Genomic DNA, 23,921 nt, shown 5'->3' with positions numbered 1-23,921 from the left:
CATTAGAAAAGTTGAGAACCACTGCTCTAAGGTATCTCAAAGCCCTTTTTGTTGCCTCTCTCCTTTCCCTATTTTGCATTCTGCTTTCCTTTGTATTTGGCATCAAAGAATGGATAGACTGCAGGCCACGTTTAGTAGGGCAATAACGCAGTATGTTTGGAAGAATGTTAACACATACATTTTCATGCACACATATACACACATGCGCACACAAACATGTTTCCTTGATTTGTACGATTGCTTAGAGATGTTTCTTTTTAGTTCTATAATATTTACTATTCAACCAAGTGGAGAATCCTTGTCTCTTCAAAATGCTAAATAATAATAATAATAATAATAATAATAATAATAATAATAATAATAATAATAATAGTAACACTATTTGGCGATAGTTAGGGAAGGGTCCTGAAGCCCTCAAAAGAGGTTTGGGGATTGTGAAGGTGCTAGGAATTGTGCATCCGTGCATTCAAGATTCTGAACTTTTGTTGCACAGATCATATTATGGATTGGTTTGGGAGTGTTAATTATCAGCACCTACACAACTTTATCGGCAATTCAAGAGACTCCAGCAAAAGTTGAAGTCGTGGAACCAGACAACGGGCCTAGAGAAATAAATAAGGAACAAGACTCTGCTAAAATCTCAGGTATGTGACATTTTCTTGGAAAACTGTGCTGCAAAATGCTATATAAATTCATTAAATATAGTTGCACTCCAGTCCATTCATAGGATCACAGTGCTGAAAGATATTTTTAAGAAAGATAATGTACCGACTATAATCTCTTTTTCCCCTTCGTGATTGCTTTTAAAATTAACAAGCTGGGGCAATCTTTTTCTCGGGAGGCAGATTTTTGTAGGGGAGTTAACATGCTTTATATATCATCTCTAACCTTTAAATGGTTAAATATGTGTTAGAATATGCCCTTAATCTTTCCTTTCCTTCTTCTGTTTTTGAAAACCCAGAAGCAAATGTGTAGTCATAGCAACTGAACCTTGATCTCATCTGTTATATAACAATGCAATAAGTATATTTTAAAATAAATATGGGTATATAAAAGTTGATTCTCCTCCTCCTTCCAGACAAGTACAAACAGTTGCATTGACTTGACAGCTTCTCTAGTATTTCATTTTTTTAAAAAAATAGCTTTTTCCTATCCCTCGTCAATAATAAAATTATAAAAGCCTATAAAAACCCAGAAATATTAACACATATACTATATTTTAATCTTAATTTTTAAAAAATCATTTGTAATCCAAATTCATCACTTTCTTTAAGAAATAAAGCAAAAGAATTCTCAGCCAGCTTGTAAACAGATTCTTAAAACTCTTCTGTGCAGTTCTGGTCAAAAAGAAATCCCATTAGTAGCTTTGCAGAAACCACACCATACATATTTTAACTCTGATGACATAGATTCATTTCATAGACCACCTGTTCTCCGTACTGAAGGAGCGGGTCCAGCAGTCACATGGGTTGCTCATGTCCAATCCGGTGGAACTGAGCCTAGTGTTAAAAAAGCTTGCCGGATCCGCCCCTTCCCGAATTCGCTCAGTTCGCATATCCTGCGGTTGTATTGTGATAGCTCGTTCAACATTCTAACACCTTCCCTTCGATCTTTTTCTTCAAAAGTAGTAAGATTTTTTATCTTTATTTAATTACTTGCACTAATAGCGCCAGCCGTTTGCGGCTCGGCTTTTTTCCTTGGGAGAAGTTGCGGTTTCGTTTTCCCCCGGCTGTTTTGCCGTTTACGATCCCCGCTGCCGCTTGTGGATTCTTTTAATCCTTTGGCCTGGAGGTCTGGGTGCAAGTATTGATTCATTGATTCATTATTGTATTATTGTATTATTGTTAAAGGGCTTAAAAAATACCTCCTGCGGAGTGAGACGCTTGTTCTAGTCTCCTGGACTTAGTCGATCGCTTCCCCTTTAAGATTTCTATTACGGAGCGATTTTTCGGCGCGAAGGCCTTCGCGCCCTTTTTAAATTTAGGCCTCTCGTGTTGGCCTCCTGCCAGCCGCGTAGGCCTCAGTCCACCGCGTGGATCCCGGAGTGGGCTTTGGGACGCTCAGGCTTAATTCTCCACCGGCTAAGCCTCCAACCAGAGTGCCTTGGTTTACTTTAATTAAAGTTTAGGGAGGCTGGCCACGCTGTATTTGGGGACACGAACTCTGGGTTTGCCCAGATTGCCCTCAAGTCTCAGCAGCTCCGAGGCCTCGGAGCAGGATCCATTCCTCTTGGGAAGGCTTTGAAATTCTTCTCCCTAATTATTCAGTTATTTGGCTCAGCCTGGTCTTCTGTTAATTGTCAGACTATGGCTACTTTTCCCAAGAGAGGCACAACTAAAGGTCCCAGAGAGGCCAGGCCTACAGGCGATGAGATTACCAGTATCCCCCAGGCCTCGACCTCCTCTTCTTCAGGGGCCCGCCCCTCGACCAAGGTCACCAGGGCTGAGAAGAGAAGGGACCTAGCCCTACAAAGAATCCATGACAAATCAGCAAAGCGTTTGAAAGTACAGGCCCAAGTACTCAGTAGTCAAGACCCCTCAGAGGCTTCTAGTCTGCCTCCTTCTGGGGTCCCTGTGTTATCTCTGGATGAGCCAAACCTAGACAGACCCCAACCTAACCTATGGGGAATAGGTCCAGAGGAACCAGATATTATTGAAGATTCTCCCCAGCCAGGACCCTCCCAGGCCTTCAGGGATTCTTCTGCCATTCCTGCTGATATTTCTAATTTACCTCCTGAATTCCAATCTATTTTTTCTGTGTTGTCCAAGGCCATTGATGCTAAATTCTCTACCATCAATGAGCTTCCCTTACCTCCTCCACCTCTTCGTCCCTCCCGCCCCTTGGGTTCTTCCCCAGCGGTTAGAGCTCCTATTCAGGATGATTCAGATTCCTCTCAGGACGAATATGAGGATATGGAGGAGGATGAGGATCCCTTTCAAGGTCTCTCAGATGATGAGGAATCCCAAATAAAGGTTCCTTCTCCAATTACTATTTTTCCTTCTCAATTGTTCAAATCTCTCCTCCTCAAAGCTAGAATTTCTACGGGATTGGCGGCCCAGGAGAAACAGGCCTCCACATCCACTGATCCCCCGGAGGAGAATTTACCTTACTTCACAGAGGAACAGGAGGATAACGAGGTAATTCCTATGCCTAAATTGTTTAAAGATGCCTTACTTAAGCAGTGGGACTTCCCAGCCTCTGGGCTTAATCCCTCAACTAAGGACAGAAAATTGTACAAACTTTCCTCCTCCTATGAGGAGCTCCTATCCTTTCCTAAACCGGATGAACCTGTCAAGATCCTTCACTCGGCGGCTGCTGTGCCAGGCGAAGCAGAGGAAGTCCTCCGCCCAGAGGACAAGCGGATTGAACAAATGCTCAAAAGAGGATTCACCGCAGATTCCTGGGCCATTAAAAGTTCTGCAGCGGCTTCCTTTTTCTCCAGAGCCATGCTTCTGTGGCTTCGCCAACTTCAACAGCATATTCCTCCCGATGACTTGAGAGGTCAACAAGACTTCAACAAGGTCTTTGCAGCTGCCCAGTACGTGGCTGATGCCACTTTACAATCTACTAGATTTTCTGCTAAGTCTATTGCAGCTTCTACAACGGCAAGAAGACTCCTATGGATTCGCCCTTGGCAAGCGGGAGTACGCCAGAAGTGGCAGTTATCCCTGGGACCCTTAAAGCGCGACCTTCTTTTCGGTGATCTTCTGGATCCACTCCTCACGGAAACCACGGACAAGAAGAAAGTTTTGGGTCCAACCACCAAAAAGGCTACCAAAACGCAGTCCTTTCGTCGCCCAGGGCGTCAGCAAGATCAAGCGGCTTCCTATCAGAGATCTCCAGGTCAGTATTCCCCCCGCTTTCGTTCCCAAAGTAGGAACTCCAGGGGCAGAGGTTTTCGCTTCCAAAGGGGAGCGTCCTCTAACAGGGCTTCAAAGAAACCTAGATGGTAATTTTTCCTCAATTCCCATAGGTGGTCGTCTAGCCCATTTCGCCTCTAATTGGCGTCTCACCTCCAAGGACCCCTGGGTCATTGACACTGTTCAAACAGGCCTTCTTTTAGAATTTATTTCTCCCCCCCCGAAACGTTTTATTTCCTGCCCTTCTCCCAGGTCCTCCTCGGATTGTAACCGTATGGAGGAGGCCATTTCCCACTTATTGTCCATCAGAGCCATTCAACCGGTTCCCTCCGGTCAGAAGGGTCTAGGTTTTTATTCCATCCTATTTATGGTTCCAAAATCCTCTGGAGGTTGGAGAGCTATTTTGGATTTAAAGAAGCTGAACCTGTTCATCAAATATAGGAAGTTTAAGATGCACTCCTTATCATCTATTTTGGCCGCCATCCACACGGGAGATTTCATGGTCTCTTTAGACCTCACTGAGGCCTACCTCCACATTCCTATAGCCAAATGCCACAGAAAATTTTTACGTTTCTCCTTTCAAGGCAGGCATTTCCAGTATAGGGCGATGCCATTTGGCCTTTCCTCGGCCCCTCGGGTCTTTACAAAGCTCTTGGGGTCCCTGGCGGCCTATATCCGGGCGTCTCCCATTCACATTTTATGTTATCTTGATGATATTTTGATTCATGGGAACTCCCTAGAGAAAGTGAAAACAGACCTTTCTATCACCATGTCAGTCCTTCAGGACCATGGATTTTCCATCAACTTTGATAAAAGTCATCTCCAACCTTCCACATCCATATTACACCTGGGATCCATTATTAATTCAGAATCCTCCCAGGTTTTTCTCTCTCCCGAGAGAAAACTCAGTATAGGGGAGTTAATTTCTTGCATTTTATCTAAACCTTCAGTATCCATAGTAACCCTGTCTTCCCTTTTGGGGAAGATGGTGTCATGCATAGGCATCATTCCCTGGGCTCGCCTTCATGCTAGGGAACTTCAGTGGCTCCTATTACCCTTTCAGAGATCGGGGCACAGCAACTCAAATCGTCGCATTGTCATCCCACCAGTTGTTCGCAGATCCTTCAAGTGGTGGAAGTCTCCGGCCATGGACAAAGGATCCCCGTCCAGGTGCCCGGATCAATTTGTCATCACCACAGATGCCAGTCTATCGGGATGGGGCGCCCACGCCCAGGGGATGATAGCCCAGGGCACGTGGTCCCCGGAGGAAGCTTCCAAGCCAATCAATTGGCTAGAGTTAAGAGCCGTTTCCCTGGCTCTGAAGCATTTCTCTCCTCGCATTCCCAACCGGCACGTTCTCATTCTCACCGACAACATTGCCACAAAAAGCCATATCTGCAGACAGGGGGGCACGAGATCCAAGGCCCTCATGAGGGAGGCTCTCAAGTTAGGCCTTTGGGCGGAAAAACATCTTCGGTCGCTCCTAGCCGACCACATCTCGGGGAGCCTCAACGTCCAGGCGGATTGGCTATCTCGAGCAACGATAGACCCGGGAGAGTGGAACCTCCATCAAGACCTGTTCCATCAAATCAGCCTCAGATTCGGCCTACCAATTCTGGATCTCTTCGCGACCAATGCGAACGCCCAACTCCCTCGCTTCTTTTCCAGATTTCCATCCCCGGGAGCGGAAGCAATCAATGCCCTCCGAAGTCCATGGCCTCCAGGCCTACTTTACGCATTCCCTCCAATTCCAATTCTCCCGGACGTGATTCACAAGGTCCTCACCGAGAGGGCCGGAGTAATCTTAATCGCCCCTCATTGGCCCCGCCGGCCCTGGTTCGCGGATCTCCAACAGTTGTCCGTCCAGGACCCTTGGCGACTCCCCGTTTCGGGGGATATGCTGCGGCAGGGGGCCTCATTCCATCCAGACCCGGAGTGGTTCCACCTCACCGCCTGGCTGTTATCAGGAGAGATTTAGAACTGCGTGGTCACGACCCCGATACAGTGGAGGTCATTTTAAAGGCCAGAAGGGGTTCGACCAATCGAATATACGACCACACGTGGTCCAAGTTTCACCAGTGGTGTCTACAGGAAGGCCTCTCTCCCCTGTGCATTCCCATTCACAGAATCATTTCCTTCCTTATGCAAGGGTTCCATAAAGGACTCTCTACCAGCACCCTCCGGCGTCATCTGGCAGCCATTTCATCTGTCCTAGGGGGCCCCCGCAGACAGCCTCTCCGATCCTTCCCAGAAGTTCAGGAATTCCTCAAGGGCATAGCCAACCTCAGACCTTCCAGGGTCCACAGGTATCCATCCTGGGATTTGCCACGGGTTCTCCATTCCCTCACGCAGGCACCATACAAACCCCTAAAATCGGCGTCCCTCAGGTACCTATCCTTTAAGGTAGCATTCCTGGTGGCTATTACCTCTGCCCGACGCATTTCGGAGCTGGCTGCCCTTTCAATCAGGCAGGACCTTTGTCAATTTCATCAGGACAAGGTAGTCTTGCGACTGGACCCCACCTTCTTACCCAAGGTCAGTTCCATGTTCCACAGAACTCAGGATATTGTCCTACCTTCCTTCTGCCTCCAACGAGACCATCCCTTGGCAATTAGATGGCACACCCTGGATCTCATTAGAGCGCTGAGAATCTATATCCAACGCACAGGACCCTTTCGGAGGTCAGAAGCACTTTTTATAGCCTATCACCCCAGAGTCATGGGTGCCAAAGTGTCTTCAACAGTAATAGGCCGTTGGATCAGAGGGACTATATCTAAGGCCTATGAGTCGGCCTCCCTCTCAGTTCCAAGGAACATCACAGCGCATTCCACCAGGAGCGCAGCCACCTCGGCCGCTTGGGCGACTCAAGCCCCGTTGGAGGAGGTCTGCAAAGCAGCCACTTGGGCCTCGCCAAATTCCTTCATCAGGCACTACAAGATTGATTCTTACGCTTCAGCGGACGCTGCCTTCGGCAGAAGGGTACTCCAATCCGTTATCTCACACGATAGCAATTTAATCCCACCCTAGGGACCATCTATTGGGTATGTCCCATGTGACTGCTGGACCCGCTCCTTCAGTACGGAGAATAGGCGTTGATTGCTTACCTGAACGCCTCTTCTCGTACGGTGAGCGGGTACAGCAGTCACTTCCCGCCCTTGTATGTGTCTTCTTTATCTTCCTATAACCTTTCTTCCTCTAACAATAAGAGTTGAACACTACAGAGCTTCACAGCTGAGCCTAGTCTATGGATTCGCGAATTCTGGGGAAGGGGCGGATCCGGCAAGCTTTTTTAACACTAGGCTCAGTTCCACCGGATTGGACATGAGCAACCCATGTGACTGCTGTACCCGCTCACCGTACGAGAAGAGGCGTTCAGGTAAGCAATCAACGCCTATTTACTTTTTAAAAGCTTTAATCCTGACATGTCAAATGACCATAATTTGACTTCTTATCATTTGCTCTTTGTCTCCTATCAGGAACAATTTCCTTGGTTTTATTCATTCGTTTTGTAAATCCTAGCTAAGAAGGCTTTCCAAATCATTCTTTTGATTATTATTTGTATGTTGCCTCTAGTTTTTAAGAAATCAACTGGTTTAAACATAGAAGATTGACGGCAGAAAAAGACCTCATGGTCCATCTAGTCTGCCCTTATACTATTTCCTGTATTTTATCTTAGGATGGATATATGTTTATCCCAGGCATGTTTAAATTCAATTACTGTGGATTTACCAACCACGTCTGCTGGAAGTTTGTTCCAAGCATCTACTACTCTTTCAGTAAAATAATATTTTCTCACGTTGCTTCTGATCTTTCTCCCAACTAACCTCAGATTGTGCCCCCTTGTTCTTGTGTTCACTTTCCTATTAAAAACACTTCTCTCCTGAACCTTATTTAACCATTTAACATATTTAAATATTTCGATCATGTCCCTCCTTTCCCTTCTGTCCTCCAGACTATACAGATTAAGTTATATATATATATCGTTCATGAAGTCGTTCCTAAGTTTTATGCTTCAGACCTTCCACCATTTTTGTAGCCCGTCTTTGGACCCGTTTAATTTTATCAATATCTTTTTGTAGCTGAGGTCTCCAGAACTGAAGACAGTATTCCAAATGTGGTTTCATCTATAAATCTATTTTGAGTTCTTTTTCCACAATATTTTTCTACTCTGGCATTTTAAAAGCTATTTTCAGAGCCACAGCAATTTTTTCCATATAGCTTTTGTAACCCAACATTTTTAAAACTCCAAGTCCCACATTCAAATCTGTTTTATCCATGAAATCTGTACCCTTTGTGATATTAAAAAAAAAAAAGTAAGCAATTTTTGAGCACATTGTTCACAAACAGTCTAATTTCTTTTATAGTAAAATAGTGTTGCTGCATTGCACTAATGGGTCTATTTTCCTTTAAATGAAATTGTTTGTTCTCTCTGGTTCCCTCTAGGCAGCCTTATCTGTTTATTTCCCCACTTATCATCTGTTTATTTTTCTAATCAACAATTCTGGGAGTTGAAGTCTCCAAGTCTTAAAGTTGCCAAATTTGGGGACCCCTGGTATAAAGCTTGCTCTGCCGAAGGCTCTTAACTAGAAAGAAGTTAATATTAAGCCGTTTCCTAAAGTAGCAAAGAGGAATTAGGCAAACCCTGTATCTCTTTGGTGTCTCCATGGTTCTATACCATAGTTCAGTGATTTTCAACCTTTTTTGAGCCGCGGCACATTTTTTACATTTACAAAACCATAAGGCACATTGAGGGGGGGGGGCGGGGCGGCTAAAAAAAGTTTGGACAAAAAATTCTCTCTCTTCCTCTCGCTATTTCTCTCTCCATCTTTCTCTCCCTCTTTTTTTCACTCTCTCTCCATCCCTCTTTCTTTCTCTCTTCCTTCTTTCCTCTTTTTTGCTCTTTCTCTCTCCCTCCCTACTTCCCTCTATGTCTTTCTCTCTTTCTTTCTTTCTCTCTCTTGCTCTCTCTTGCTTTCTTTCTCTCTTGTTCTCTTTCTCTCTCTTGCTTTCTTTCTTTCTCTCTTGCTTTCTTTCTCTCTCTCTTGCTTTCTTTCTCTCTCTTGCTTGCTTTCTCTCTTGTTTTCTTTCTCTCTCTTGCTTTCTTTCTTTCTCTCTCTCTTTCTTTCTCTCTCTCTTGCTTTCTTTCTCTCTCTTGCTTTCTTTCTCTCTTGTTTTCTTTCTCTCTCTTTCTTTCTTTCTTTCTCTCTCTTGCTTTCTTTCTTTCTCTCTCTCTTGCTTTCTTTCTCTCTCTTGCTTGCTTTCTCTCTTGTTTTCTTTCTCTCTCTTGCTTTCTTTCTTTCTCTCTCTATTGCTTTCTTTCTTTCCCTCTCTCTTGCTTTCTTTCTTTCTCTCTCTTGCTTGCTTTCTCTCTTGTTTTCTTTCTCTCTCTCTTGCTCTTTCTTTCTCTTTCTTTCTCTTGTTTTCTTTCTCTCTCTGAGCTTCGCGGCACACCTGACCATGTCTTGCGGCACACTAGTGTGCCACGGCACACTGGTTGAAAAACACTGCCATAGTTCACAGAGGATGACCCCCCCCCCCCAAAAAAAAGAAGCATCCACAGTTCTCCAAACCTGCTGGAGATTGCAATTTTGCAGGGAGAGGACAAAGACATGATATTTTGGTCAAAAGTGGCAAATAATGTATCAAAACCAACACCTGACTTTTTCACCCAACAGTTTTATATACTGCTCAAAAAAATAAAGGGGACACTCAACACATCCTGGATCTGAATGAATGAAATATTCTCATTGAATACTTGGAGTTATATTCTGTTGTTTAAGTGTTCCCTTTATTTTTTTTAAGCAGTGTATTTTCAGGTTTATAAAAGAATATAGGATGCATATTGTCAATCATGTGCAAGAAAAATGTGCAAATAAATTTTGTTTATCATGCCCTAGTTAAGGTGTGGCCTCAAATCTGAACTTTTTATCATTTTTTTTTTTTGGATTTAGAAAGCTTGTGGGTTGGAAAACAGCCAATGATAGTTTTTCCTTTGGAGAAAGAACTGTGTAACTATTCTGTTGCCAATTTTATACACTGATAAGCATTTTCCTCCCTAAAGTTTGTTTATCAGTGGTAGTTCTGCGCCATCACCAGCTAACTGTTAAAGCAAACATTTGTCAGTTTTGAAAACAAACAGTCCCAGTAAAACTGGGGGGAAAATATTTGAATCTCTTTTGCATTACTAATGCCATACATACATGTTTATCAGGCCAAGGAAATCATAGGACCTCACGTGAGTCAGTGTAGATTTTGTACTATTTAATTGATAATTTAGGCAAACGAATAAATTCATTCAACTGTTGTTTAGATTAGCAGGGTGAATCAGAGCTTGGTGAAAAATACCCATGGGGTTAGACATAGGCTATAAATTAAGAAACAGGATGCCTTTGAGCACATGCTCAGTTTAGGCAGTTTGTGATCTAAAAAAGCCAACACTCAAAGTTCTTTCCTCTCCTGGTTTCCCCCCAAATATTCTGTCGTGGTATTGAAATTACAAGAAAGAGAGACTGCGTTAATGGACAGAGGGGCCATGTAGAAAGCATTCCATCATGGTTATTCCAGCTTGTATAAAGGGAGTGACATCGCTCGAGGAAAATAAATGCATATCTATTTTGTTTCCTTTTAAAGAGACAAAATTTCATAAAGATTACAGAAGAACAGAGAGACAGGTTATGAACAGAAAAGGATATTTTCCATATTTTCCTTTTCCATATTACTCCATACAATTCTTTCCTCTCCTGGTTTTCTCTCCCAGACATTCTCTTTCAATTGTGTAATTTTAAGTGGAAAAATATTTTTGAACTGTTCCTATTCGTTGTTTTAGTATTGGGAACCTTTCCCAATCTCCTGCAAATCGTCTGGAGATCTATAAATGCTAGTCTTCCATGTGCTAATCTAGGAAAAAGAACCAGTGAAACAGAATAGGATTATTATTGCACTTTCCCCCTCTTTTTCTAACTTTTCTGGAACTCTATTTAAGTAGATCTGAGAGTGATTCCTTGTGATGAAGAATGAAACGCTGTAACGGATGGGAAATAGGCAAGCATGTATCTCTCTATGTGTTTACTGACATTCACAGAAGATAACATTTAAAGGATCTTTGGTGAGACTTGGAGATCATAAGAGGACACACGAGGAGAGAACATTGCTTTAACTCCAGAATAGTTCAGAGAACTGCAGAGTATTGTTTAAATGTATTTCGGCAATCTGTCCCTATTAGAGGGTAGATATATTAACCATATTCCAAAATATGGTTGAGGCATTCAAGGCATGAAAGATTTTCTGATTGCGGCCTTTTTGCAAGTGGGGTCAATGGACCGTATGATATCCTAGCCATTGAAAGCATAGCTCTATTTAAGCCACACATAAGGAAGCACAATCCATTGAAGCCCTCAGCTAGGTATGAACAAAAAGGCCGCAAGCCTCTCCATTCTTCAGGGACTCTAGAAGGGACGTCTTCTCGCTGTGTTAGAAGATCTCCTCATTTATTTATTATTTTATTTATTTATTAATTAGATTTGTATGCCACCCCTCTCCATAGACTCGGGGCGGCTAACAACAGTAAAAAGACAATATGAACAAATCTAATATTAAAAGTAATGTAAAAAACCCCAATTTAAGAAACCAATCATACATACAGACATACCATGCATACATTTTATAAGCCTAGGGGGAAGGGAATGTCTCAGTTCCCCCCATGCCTGACAACAGAGGTGGGTTTTAAGGAGCTTACAAAAGGCAAGGCGGGTGGGGGCAACTGATACCTGGGGGAAGTTGGTTTCAGAGGGTCGGGGCTGCCACAGAGAAGACTCTTCCCTTGGGTCCCACCAAACGACATTGTTTAGTTAACGGGACCCGGAGAAGGCCAACTCTGTGGGACCTAACTGGTTGTTGGGATTCGTGGGGCAGAAGGCGGTCCCGGAGATATTCTGGTCCGATGCCATGAAGGGCTTTATAGGTCATAACCAACACTTTGAATTGTGACCGGAAACCGATCGGCAACCAATGCAGACTGCGGAGTGTTGGTGTGTTCCTATGGTGTCAGAGCCTGCCGTCTTTCTTTCACACCTTATAAGGTTATCTTTTAAGGGATGCTTCTGTGCTAAATGCACCATCTTCCCCTCTCTCCATTGCGAATTAATTTTGCCAAAAGAACCTGCTTCCCAGGGAGCTGCAGTCTGTCATTCAAACCACGTATGGGGCTTCTGGGTTACTTGGCTGTCACCAATACCCCCTCTTTCAGCCCACATCTGTTTCTCATTTCTTGCACGAGCCTCTTGCGGAAACACATGGCTTTCCTCTTCAGGCAGCGTGCAGAGGGACCCTTTTCCCAGCTTGTTTCTGAATTTGTCCCAGTCCCACTCCCCCACCCGCGCAACCACCAGCAACTTTAATTCGTGTTTGGCTTGTTGAGGCCGTTGATGTGCATTTTGGACTTCTGCCTTTGTCATACATCCATTGCCCATCAGTAGATGCTAGGATGCTTGAGATTTTTTTCTATTTTTTTTGGAACGGCGGCTTTTGAAGATATAGAATTGTATAAACTTTCATTAAACTCTGCCCCATGGGTTTGGAGATTAGGTATATTAGAACGCTGCCCTTTTATGTGAACACATATTGACCAGGAAATTTTGAATCACGCTTTTATGAACGACTCCCAAGTGCCCAGTATACACACATACACACACACACACACACACACACACACACCATATCGATAGGTGTTTCCTGTCAGCCGCTGCTTCCGAAGGTATAAAAACCCCTTCCACAGCAAGGCTGCTGTAATAGGGCATGCGGATGTTAAGAGATTGCTAAACTGCCTTTGAAAGCACATGGAGGCAATTATCCATTTAAAACAAAAAATCTAATTAAGCAATTTCTTTTTTTTTGCTTTTGAAAAATACCCCCCCCCCCCAAAAGGATCTCCCTGGGTGGATTTTTTTTTAAAAAAAAATATTTTGCAGCTCCCTGCTTTAAAATCGTTGCTCGGAGCCTTCTTTCTGTTGCATTCCTCAGTGGGGTTTTTTCCCCCCATATCAAAAGTCTGATTCGCTGTTTCTCTACCTTCTTCCCAGCTAGACCAGAAATGAAAACAACGTGGTCCCCGTGATTCACCCCTGCCATCTTTCCCCCACCCCCAAATCTATCCGTTCAGATTTACCCTTTTTTTGCCTCTGATGAGACATGGCTGCGTCTGGGTGTCTGGTGTGTGCTGTTCGTCTGTTCCACTTACGGTCATCCTGTGCAAAAGACTACCGTTCTGACATCTGTGTTACAGGGAAGGGATTTTGGGGGGGGGCAAGCGTAGGGAGGCCTTGCGAGCTTCAAAGGTTACACCTGTAATAGGCGTTTTGGATGCACTTACTTTGTCATTCCTGTCTCGCTCTGCTTTCTCCTCCTCTCTCCCCCCAGCTTGTTGGCTATGCATAGGAGAAGCTGGAGCTCTGTGTGAAATGGATTACACCCCCCACCCCACCCCCATTCCTCCCTTAGCTTCTAATAACTGCTGGAACAGCTTGGCTTGTTGGAGCACTCCCTGGTGCTTTGGGAGAACAATCTTTTAATAGCTCCTATGACACAGAAAAAGGAGCTATTGCCCTGCTGTCATTTTTTGTTCAGTTTTACAGTCTGCATGTCAGGAGAAAACAGTGAACTAGTTCCCCCACCCCCATCCCTGCCACCATGCCGCTCAGTCACCTTGTAAAAGTATTAATAGTTAACATTTACAGATTTTCTTAGTGAAAGTATCCTCTTTCTCTCTCTCTCTCTCCTCTCTCCCTCTCTCTCTCTCTCTTTCTCTCTCTCTCATATTGGGTAAGCCTTTGCAGACTTATCCCCTGACAACCCACCCCACCTGTCCTTTTTGTTGTTGTTATCTGTTCTTGGGTTTGGGCCTAGACCCATGATGGCAAACCTATGCCACGTGTGCCACAGGTTGCAAGCAGAGCCATATCTGCTGGCCCGCAAGCCATTGCCCTAGCTCAGCTCCAGCGCACATGTGGGCACCTGCCAACTGATTTTTGGCTCACACGGAGGCTCTGGGAGGGCCTTTTTGGCCTCCGGAGAGCCTCCAGGGGAGCAGAAGAGGGCATTTTTGTCCTTCCCAAGCTCCTTGAAAGCCTCTGGAGCTTGGGGAGGGCAAAAAATGGGCCTACCGGGCCCACTGGAAAGTCAGGAAATGGGAGACCGTGGGCACGTGGTGGAGGGTTATTGAATATGAGTGTGGGCCTGTGCAATAGCACGCACGAGCACTATTTCGGCATCCAAGGAAAAAGAGGTTTGCCATCACTGGCCTAGAAAGAATACCTGCACAGAATCAAGGATTTGGGTCAGTTAAATGTCCTGTGTCCATGATGGCGAACCTATGGCACATGTCCCAAAAGTGGCACACAGAGCCCTCTCTGTAGGCAAATGCACAGTTGCCAGCTGCTCCTCTGGCTTCTGGTGTACACATGCACACTGGTAAATTGATCTTCCTGGGGCATCAGAGTGCCTGAAAATGGCCTGAAAAATAGCCAAAAAAGGAGGCCATTTTCTGGGCTGTTTTCCAGCCATTTTCCAGGCTCGTTTCAGGCCGGTTTTTGGATTAGTTTCTGGGCCGGTTTTCAGGCTGGGTTGGGTTTTTTTTTGGGGGGGGGGGGGGGGCTGAAAGATGGCCAGAAAACAAGCATGTGTGTGCCCTCCAGGTGGTCTTCAGGTTTCTGGCGCTCTGGCACGCGCATGCACACATGTTCCGGTTGGGCTACTCAATGCCAAAAAGGTTGGCCATCACTGTCATATGCGATGACTTTTCTGTGCACATTAGTAAAAAATTGGGGATATTTATTTCCTCTCTTTTTTATGATGCCTGCCATGTGACTGCCTCCTTCCAGAGTTGAGACAGGAGCTGAGCGGGGGTCTTCTCCCTGAACGTGTCCCCATTAGGAATGACAGAAGAAACAGATGATGTGGTACCTATGGATTTTCTTAGTTCTTATGGGTTTCTCTTGTCGGGGGCGAGAGATTTGTGTTGGTGATCATGTCAAGACCATCTTTTTTAGATACTGTGAGATATATTAGTTTAGAAGCCTGGGGTAACATCAGATGAATTAATTCCTTTTCTCTACCAATAATTACCCCATTATCTTCATGTCCTTAGCTATAACTCTGTATTTATTGTCTAACAGCACAAGTGATTACCAGTTGGCATTGTGCATGCTGCTGAAATTTTGCTTTAATTGTTTCTTTACTAAATGTCAACAGACTCATATTTGTCCATTTCCAGAAGAAAATATTTTGCTATTTTTAAAATAATCCATTCTATTTGAAATTGTTGGGTTTTCTTCTTTCATGATCCTTTCAGAAGCATGGCAAGAGTAATGAAGCAGGGTGTATAATGGCCTAGAACAGGGGTGTCAAACTCTTATTTCATTGAGGGCCACATTGGGGTTGTGTTTGACCTCGGAGGGGTGGGGTGGGGCGTGGCCAGGTTGGGCGTGGCCATGGCGGGCATTTGAAACAGGCCCAAGATACATTTTTTCCCCTTTTCTTCTTTCTTTCCACATTTCTTTACTATTCCCAATCTCTTCTACCAGATATTACTGGCGAACATTTATTACTTAGTCTTCATACTTCACTAAACTTTTTATTTCTAAAATTGCAGCCCAGTGTTTAATAGTAAATTGCTTTTCCAGGCAGAAAAGCTATTTATACTATTGTATTTTTATTATTCAACTAATAAAAAAAAACAACAATAGCATAAATAACATGATAATACAAGCTCTAACAGCAGAGGTAAACTCCCAGGATAGTAAATAGAAATGGTTGTCAATTATAGATTGTTGATTGTAGATTAAATTGACCTACAGTTTAAAAAATCTGCCATTAAATTGTAGTATTAACATAAAACGTTGCTTGTTTTCTATCCAGATCAGACACTTACTTGAGGCCACATAATTGTAATCTAGTCCAATGCCATGTGGCTTATTTTCCACCAGCAGAATGCTACGGGAGGCCAGGGAGGCCAAAAAACGGGCCAGGTGGGGGCCGCATGAAAGCCCCCCCAAGGACATTTTGGCTGGCAGAGGCATTGCTGGCTGGTCCTTTGATATTTCCAGACCGGCCCAGCAGGCCGGTCCTGCTGGGGAGAGGTAGATATGGCGGGAGTCACGGGGCTAGCCGTTCTGGAGGAAAAAGAGATCGCTGCTTAATAGCGATCCCTTGTTCCGGTTCCGTGAGCTCAAACCGGAGCCCTGGTGATGAGTGTAATCCGGGCCCTGGGCTCAAGCTGCTGCTACTCAATGCCAGATCGGTCGTGAATAAAGCTCTCCTCATCCGGGATCTGATCCTGGATGAGGAGGCCGATCTGGCATGTGTTACTGAAACCTGGCTGGGCCCAGAGGGAGGGGTGCCTCTCTCGGAAATATGTCCAGCTGGGTTTCAGATATGGCACCAGCCTCGACCCCAGGGAAGGGGGGGAGGAGTGGCTATTGTAGCCAGGGAGAGCCTCCATCTGCGTAGACTCGTTGCTCCTGAGATCGCGGGTTGTGAGTCACTCCTTGTGAAGTTGGACTTAGGGGTTCAGGTGGGCTTGTTACTCACATACCTGCCTCCCAGCTGCGTGTCAACAGCCCTGCCTGTGCTGCTCGAAGAGGTGGCCGGGCTGGCGGTGGAGTTCCCCGGACTTATTGTCCTGGGGGACTTCAATCTGCCGTCGCTCGGCGGTTCCTCAGGATTAGCACAGGAGTTCATGGCCACCATGACAGCCATGGACCTGACTCAAGTAGTTCAGGGTCCGACTCACGAGGGTGGACACACACCCGACTTGGTATTCCTCTCGGAGCAATTGAATAGTGGTCTGAGACTAAGGGGCTTAGAAGCATTGCCTTTGTCATGGTCAGACCATTTTCTACTGCGGCTCAACTTCCTGGCTCCAATCCTCCCCCGCAGGGAGGCGGAACCGATTAGGAGGTTCCGCCCCAGACGCCTGATGGACCCTGAGGGCTTTCAGAAGGCGCTTGGGGTTTTACCAGATTCGCTCGTCCACAGCTCGGCAGAGTCTCTTGCTGAGGCCTGGAACAAGGCTGCAGCGGAGGCTCTTGACCGAATTGCGCCACTGCGACCTCTCTGTGGCACTAGACCCCGTAGAGCTCCATGGTTCAACGAGGAGCTCCGGGAGTTGAAACGCCAGAAGAGACGTCTAGAGAAGCGATGGAGGAAGAGTAAGTCCGAATCCGACCGAACACTTGTAAGAGCTTTTATTAAGACTTACAAAGTGGCGCTCAAGGCGGCAAGATGCGCGTACCATGCCACCTTGATTGCATCAGCGGAATCCCGCCCGGCTGCCCTGTTTGGGGTAACCCGCTCCCTTCTAAATCAGGGGGGAGTTGGGGAACCCTTGCAGGGCAGTGCTGAGGAATTTAACTCGTTTTTCGCTGATAAAGTCGCTCGGATCCGAGCTGAACTCGACTCCAATTGCATAGCAGTATCGGCTGACAATGAGTCAGTCGAGGTGACTGGGACTAAACGTCTTTGTCCATCTGTCTGGGAGGAGTTTGACTTGGTGACACCTGATGAAGTGGACAAGGCCATTGGAGCTGTGAGTTCTGCCACCTGCTTACTGGATCCGTGTCCCTCTTGGTTGGTTTCGGCCAGCAGGGAGGTGACACGGAGCTGGGCCCAGGAGATTACCAACGCTTCCTTGGGGAGGGGAGTTTTTCCATCACTCTATAAAGAAGCGCTTGTGCGCCCCCTCCTCAAGAAGCCCTCCCTGGACCCAGCCGTACTTAACAACTATCGTCCAGTCTCCAACCTTCCCTTTATGGGGAAGGTTGTCGAGAAGGTGGTGGCACTCCAGCTCCAGCGGTCCTTGGAAGAAGCCGATTATCTAGGTCCCCAGCAGTCGGGTTTCAGGCCCGGCTACAGCACGGAAACTGCTTTGGTCGCGTTGATGGATGATCTCTGGCGGGCCCGGGACAGGGGCTTGTCCTCTGTCCTGGTGCTTCTTGACCTCTCAGCGGCTTTCGATACCATCGACCATGGTATCCTTCTGCGCTGACTGGAGGGGTTGGGAGTGGGAGGCACTGTTCTCCAGTGGTTCTCCTCCTACCTCTCCGGTCGGTCGCAGTCGGTGTTAGTGGGGGGTCAGAGGTCGACCTCTAGGTTTCTCCCTTGTGGGGTACCTCAGGGGTCGGTCCTCTCCCCCCTGCTATTTAATATCTACATGAAACCGCTGGGTGAGATCATCCAAGGGCATGGGGTGAGGTATCATCAATATGCGGATGATACCCAGTTGTACATCTCCACCCCATGTCCAGTCAGCGAAGCGGTGGAAGTGATGTGCCAGTGCTTGGAGGCTGTTGGGGCCTGGATGGGTGTCAACAAACTCAAACTCAATCCAGACAAGACGGAGTGGCTGTGGGTGTTGCCTCCCAAGGACAATTCCATCTGTCCGTCCATTACCCTGGGGGGGGAACTACTGACCCCCTCAGAGAGGGTGCGCAACTTGGGCGTCCTCCTCGACCCACAGCTGACATTGGAACATCATCTTTCGGCTGTGGCGAGGAGGGCGTTTGCCCAGGTTCGCCTGGTGCACCAGTTGCGGCCCTATTTGGACAGGGAGTCATTGCTCACAGTCACTCATGCCCTTATCACCTCGAGGTTCGATTACTGCAATGCTCTCTACATAGGGCTACCTTTGAAAAGTGTTTGGAAACTTCAGATCGTGCAGAACGCAGCCGCGAGAGCTATCGTGGGGCTTCCTAGATTCGCCCACGTTTCTACAACACTCCGTGGCTTGCATTGGCTGCCGATCAGTTTCCGGCCACAATTCAAAGTGTTGGTCATGACCTTTAAAGCCCTACATGGCATTGGACCAGAATACCTCCGGAACCGCCTACTACCGCACGAATCCCAGCGGCCGATAAGGTCCCACAGAGTTGGCCTTCTCCGGGTCCCGTCGACTAAACAATGTCGTCTGGCGGGCCCCAGGGGAAGAGCCTTCTCTGTGGCGGCCCCGGCCCTCTGGAATCAACTCCCCCCGGAGATTAGAACTGCTCATACCCTCCTCGTCTTCCGTAAACTACTTAAGACCCATCTAAACCGCCAGGCATGGGGGATTTGAGACACCTTTCCCCCAAGCTTATTATAATTTATGTTTGGTATGTATGTGCTGTTTGGTTTTTAATTGATAGGGTTTTTTAGTTTTTTCTTAATATTAGATTTGTGCCTGTACAATATTGTTTTATCGCTTGTTGTGAGCCGCCCCGAGTCTTCGGAGAGGGGCGGCATACAAATCTAATAAATTATTATTATTATTATTATTATTATTATTATTATTATTATTATTATTAAGCTTGCAGGACTTGATTTTTACACCCCTGGCTTAGAACAATGTTTCCCAACTTGATGCCATCCAAATATATCAAGTTATATATCCTATACTTGATATTGAGCTTTCCTTAATTTATTGTATTCCTCATGAATGGGGAGATAATGACAGGTAAAGTGTCCACCAAATTCAAAAGACACCAATTTGGGAAAAGTTGAAGGGAAATGGTATGTTTTCAATTCTACCTCTAAAAATTACCACCAGACCAAGAGTGGCAACAGATTTGCAGAAAATACGTGCATGTACATGCACACCGAGAGTAAACAATAAACTTCATTGGTATTTTCTGCAGCATCTTTTCTCAATAGACTAGCATCAAAAATCAACTAGCAAAGGGAAGGAAGCTACTTCTTTCCCTTTGATAGTTAAAAAGAAGCATATATATGTTTTCCCATTAACAATTGCTGTGTATCCCTTCTCATTTTTTTTTTCTTTCCTCGAGATTTGAAAAGAGTAAAAGCTTCTTAATATGTTTCATAGAAACCGGAGCATTAATAATGTCACAGAAGAGACGATGTCGGTTGATATTGTGTGGAAAGTGCCTTCTCCTCTGGCACATAAGCTGTAATTTTGCTTCATTCATTCATTCATTCATCCATCCATTCATTTATTCATCCATCCATCCATCCATCCATTCATTCATTTTCTATAGGTGCCCCTCTCAGTCATGAGTGGCTTACAATTCGAAAATATATTACAGTTAAAAATACTAAAAACATTTAAAACAATAAATAAATGTTTTGTAGGAGATTGATTGTAGGGAAGGAGAGCGAGACTATAGTTTTTCTTTTTTACCTTGTCCTTAACCTCTTTTCCATCTTTTCCACACCGTCACTGTGCTAAACAAATAATTCTCTCAACACTGTCAAACTATTTACTAAGTCTGCACTACTATTACTGCTAGGTTTTTCTTCATCATTCCTATCACCCATTTCCTCCCACTCATGACTGTATAACTAATTTATTACTTGTATCCTAAGATTTTTTATTAATATCGATTGTTTCTTCCTTCCTTATTTGACCCCTGTGACAATCATTGTGTTGTACCTTGTGATTCTTGACAAATGTATCTTTTTCTTTTATGTACGCTGAGAGCATATGCACCAAGACAAATTCCTTGTGTGTCCAATCACACTTGGCCAATAAAGAATTCTATTCTATTGTAAATGATAAGCCACTGCTTGTACTGTAATTTCTGAGCCCAGCCTTGCTGCGTTATTTTTGACTTAACTGTTTCTTTAAATTACGCATTTGGCGAAAAGCCTTCCAACTCCCTGTTCCATTTGTATTCTCCATCTTACAGACAGTCCTCAAGTTACAGCCGTGTTACTATTCAAAGATCTAGTGGCACTGAAAAAAGTGACTTACAGCCGTTTTTTCACACTTAAGACAATTGCAATATCTCCATGGTCACATGATCAAAATAAAAAATGTTTGGCAACTGGCTTGTACTTATGATAATTTCATGGGGTCATGTGATCAAGCACCTTTTGCGACCTACTGATATACGGTAATTAATAATAATAATAAGAATTTATTAGATTTGTATGCCGCCCCTCTCCGAGGACTGATATGCAAAGCCCATTGGGAAGCCTTAACTTAACGGCAGTGATTTGTTCAACAACTGTGGCGAGAAAGGTCGTAAAATGGGGCAAAAGTCACTTCACAACTGCCTTGCGTAGCAAAAGGAAATGCTAGACTCCATTGTGGTCATAGGTTGAGGGCTGCCTTTACTGAAAAACATGAAAAGATTTGCCTTTGCATTTTATTTGGATTATTCTGGGATAAACCTGCCAAGGAGCCCAAAGCCTAGCAGTTATATTTTTCTCGCGGGGGGGCTCTTTACGAGCTGGCGTGGCGCAGTGGTTAGAGTGCAGCACTGCAGGCTACTTCATCTAACTGCTAGCTGTAGTCCAGCAGTTCAAATCTCATCACCGGCTCAAGGTTGACTCCACTTTCCATCCTTCCGAGGTGGGTAAAATGAGGACCCAGATTGTTGGGGGCAATAGGCTGATTCTTAGAGAGGGTTGTAACTATGTTTATGTTTATTAGATTTGTATGCCGCCCCTCTCCGTATACTCGGGGCGGCTCACAACACAATAAAAAACAGTTTATAACAAATCTAATAAATTTACAATTTAAAATATTTTTTAAAAACCCATTATTAAACAGACATACGCACAAGCATACCATACATAAATTGTATAGGCCCAGGGGAGATATTTCAGTTCCCCCATGCCTGACGACAAAGGTGGGTTTTAAGGAGTTTACAAAAGGCAAGGAGGGTAGGGGCAGTTCTAATCTCTGGGGGGAGTTGGTTCCAGAGAGCCGATGCCGCCACAGAGAAGGCTCTTCCCCTGGGGCCCGCCAACCGACATTGTTTAGTTGACGGGACCCGGAGAAGGCCCACTCTGTGGGACCTAACCGGTTGCTGGGATTCGTGTGGCAGGAGGCGGTCTCGGAGATATTCTGGTCCAATGCCATGAAGAGCTTTAAAGGTCATAACCAACACTTTGAAGTGGTATATAAGTCTAAATGCTATTGCTATTTACGTGGGATATTCCAAAATAAAACACGGCTGCCATTGTGACTTTGGAGGCTGCAAAGAACATTAGAAGGGGGTTTTTTCCTCTGAATTGACAGCAGTGCACTGGGCCAGGTACCCAATCCTCATCTTCCCGGGAGAAGAACTTCTCTCCTTGTTGAATTCTTGGAGAGGGTATTGGAAAAGCTTTTAGGGTTGATTGCTCGCGATGAGATTTTATTGCAGCCCAGAGGGATTTGGGGGGGGGGGAGTTGGTGGGCCATTAAAATAAAAGTGGATGCTTCAGATACCCCCATGGGAAAAGTCCTTCCCTCACCCTGTCCTAATGCAGTCAGAGGAGTTCAGCTCCGGTTGGCTCGGTGTGCGAGGTATTTATTCAGCCACCAGTCCTTGGGTGCACTCCCAACGTTTGGGGTTTTTTCATCTTTTCTCCCCCTCCTCCTTTCTGCCTAATTCTTCCTGAGCCCCCGAGTTCTTTTCCCCCCCCCCCTGCTGTTTTTGTAAGCTAAGAAGCTTTTACAGCCTCTTCGCCTTTTTTCCTGTCAAGCCCAGCACCCCTCATAAAACATTAAGAGGCACAACATTACTGTAACATTATCCAAAGGGACCAGGAGGGCGACTCTACAGTTTCAGTGATTATTACACATCCTGGGCAAAATGTTTCTCTCCAAACCACATATAGCCCCTTATAGATTTCCGAGCAGCGTGAGAGGCCGTTAATTCACGCCCTGATGATGAACTTAATTTTGCTTCCTGCTGAGAAAATGACGGCTTTGAGGCAACTTTGCCTTATTACAGAGTGGAGACTCTTTTTTAAAAAAATCTCTTCCCCCCCCCCCCTTTTGTTTTGCTCTGAGTGTCTGCGCTGCATACATTTGTGTGTTTGTGTGTGTGTTGTATATGCAAAGCCAGAGGTTTAGATATAAGCTTACTCGTTATGTTCCACAGTGTTGAACGCAACTGGAGCATTAATAAATTAATGCCAAAAACCCCTCCACCTTATCAGAGGGGAATAGAAAACTGAAATAAACAAGGAATGTGCTGTATCTGTTCTGCTCTTCCTGGCATAGCTGCCCTTTAGCCAAATGACCTGGGGAAAATCAGCTGGTGACAGACTAACATTCTAGGCCAGGTGAAAAGATCACGGTCCAGGTGATAAAGTTAAATTCCTGGTCGAAGCTTCCAGGGTTATTTCAGAAGCTGCTGAAATAAAGATTAATCCCGGCCTTGCCACTAAGCCCTGCATTTAAAAAGGGGAAACATACATGTAGTGTGTGTTCCCTTTTAAATCGGCAACTCGCTGACTGTGCCTGAAAGCTGGTCCAGGTCATTTGGCTGCACAGCAGTTAATGCTGTGAAAAACGGGAAAGATAGTGTCCATTCCCCCGTTTCTTTCCGCTTTCTATTCCCCTCTGATAAGGTGGGAGTCTCTGGCATCAATTCGCTAAACGCTTCAACCCTGGGTTTTTTCCGATGTGGAATGCAACTCGCAAGCTTGTATCTAAACTTCTGGCTTTGCAGCTGTATTTCCCCCCATGAGTTATTGGTAATCAGGGTTTTGAGGAAAGAGAATGTCCTTGTAAATCTGCACAACTACAAATTTCGACACGTATTACATCAAATCCACTACGTATTTTTGTTTCAAGTAAATTCCTTTAGACATTGTGGGGGTGAAGAAACCTTGGAGGTTTGCATGCAGTGCATTTTAATGGCTCAAAACTGCTTCACTCTAGGTCCCCCCCTCCTTTTCTTTCTTTCTTTTTTTTTACATACCGGTAATATTAATTTTTGAATTCTTTTATTTGATGTGTTGCTTTGCGTAAATTTTTATTTATTTATTTCTTTTAGCCAATCAAAAATTTTTGCCCATGTTTTATAGTAATCTGATTCTTCTTTTCCCTCTAATCTTTTGGATAGCCTGTCCATCTCCGCACAGTCTAGTATTTTTTTAATTATTATGTTTTCTTCCGGTATTTTATGGTTTTCTGGTGGGGAGGGGTGAATTGGACAGGACACTATTAAAAATGATGAAAAATTAATCGGTAAAATATATAAATTTTTGATCCGTTATGAAACAGAAGTGGAAATTGTAAAAGAGAATATGATAAGCTGGGGAATGAATTTTGGCTACACAATTGAACTAGAA

General features: G+C 44.9%; 1 protein-coding gene across 3 annotated transcripts in view; it reads left to right on the top strand.

Annotated features, from left to right (window-relative positions):
* SLC38A10 (solute carrier family 38 member 10) overlaps positions 1 to 23,921 on the top strand; it is a 127,415-nt gene that overhangs the window by 81,863 nt on the left and 21,631 nt on the right. For all 3 annotated transcript variants that reach the window (XM_070740192.1, XM_070740193.1, XM_070740194.1), the window contains exon 11: positions 494 to 644. In XM_070740192.1, the coding sequence (XP_070596293.1) occupies positions 494 to 644 (151 nt within the window). The remainder of the gene's footprint in view (positions 1 to 493; positions 645 to 23,921) is intronic.

This window comes from Erythrolamprus reginae, chromosome 2 (genome assembly GCF_031021105.1).
Source record: "Erythrolamprus reginae isolate rEryReg1 chromosome 2, rEryReg1.hap1, whole genome shotgun sequence".
Taxonomy (NCBI): Eukaryota; Metazoa; Chordata; class Lepidosauria; order Squamata; family Dipsadidae; genus Erythrolamprus; species Erythrolamprus reginae.
This window is presented reverse-complemented; position numbering and strand designations above follow the sequence as displayed.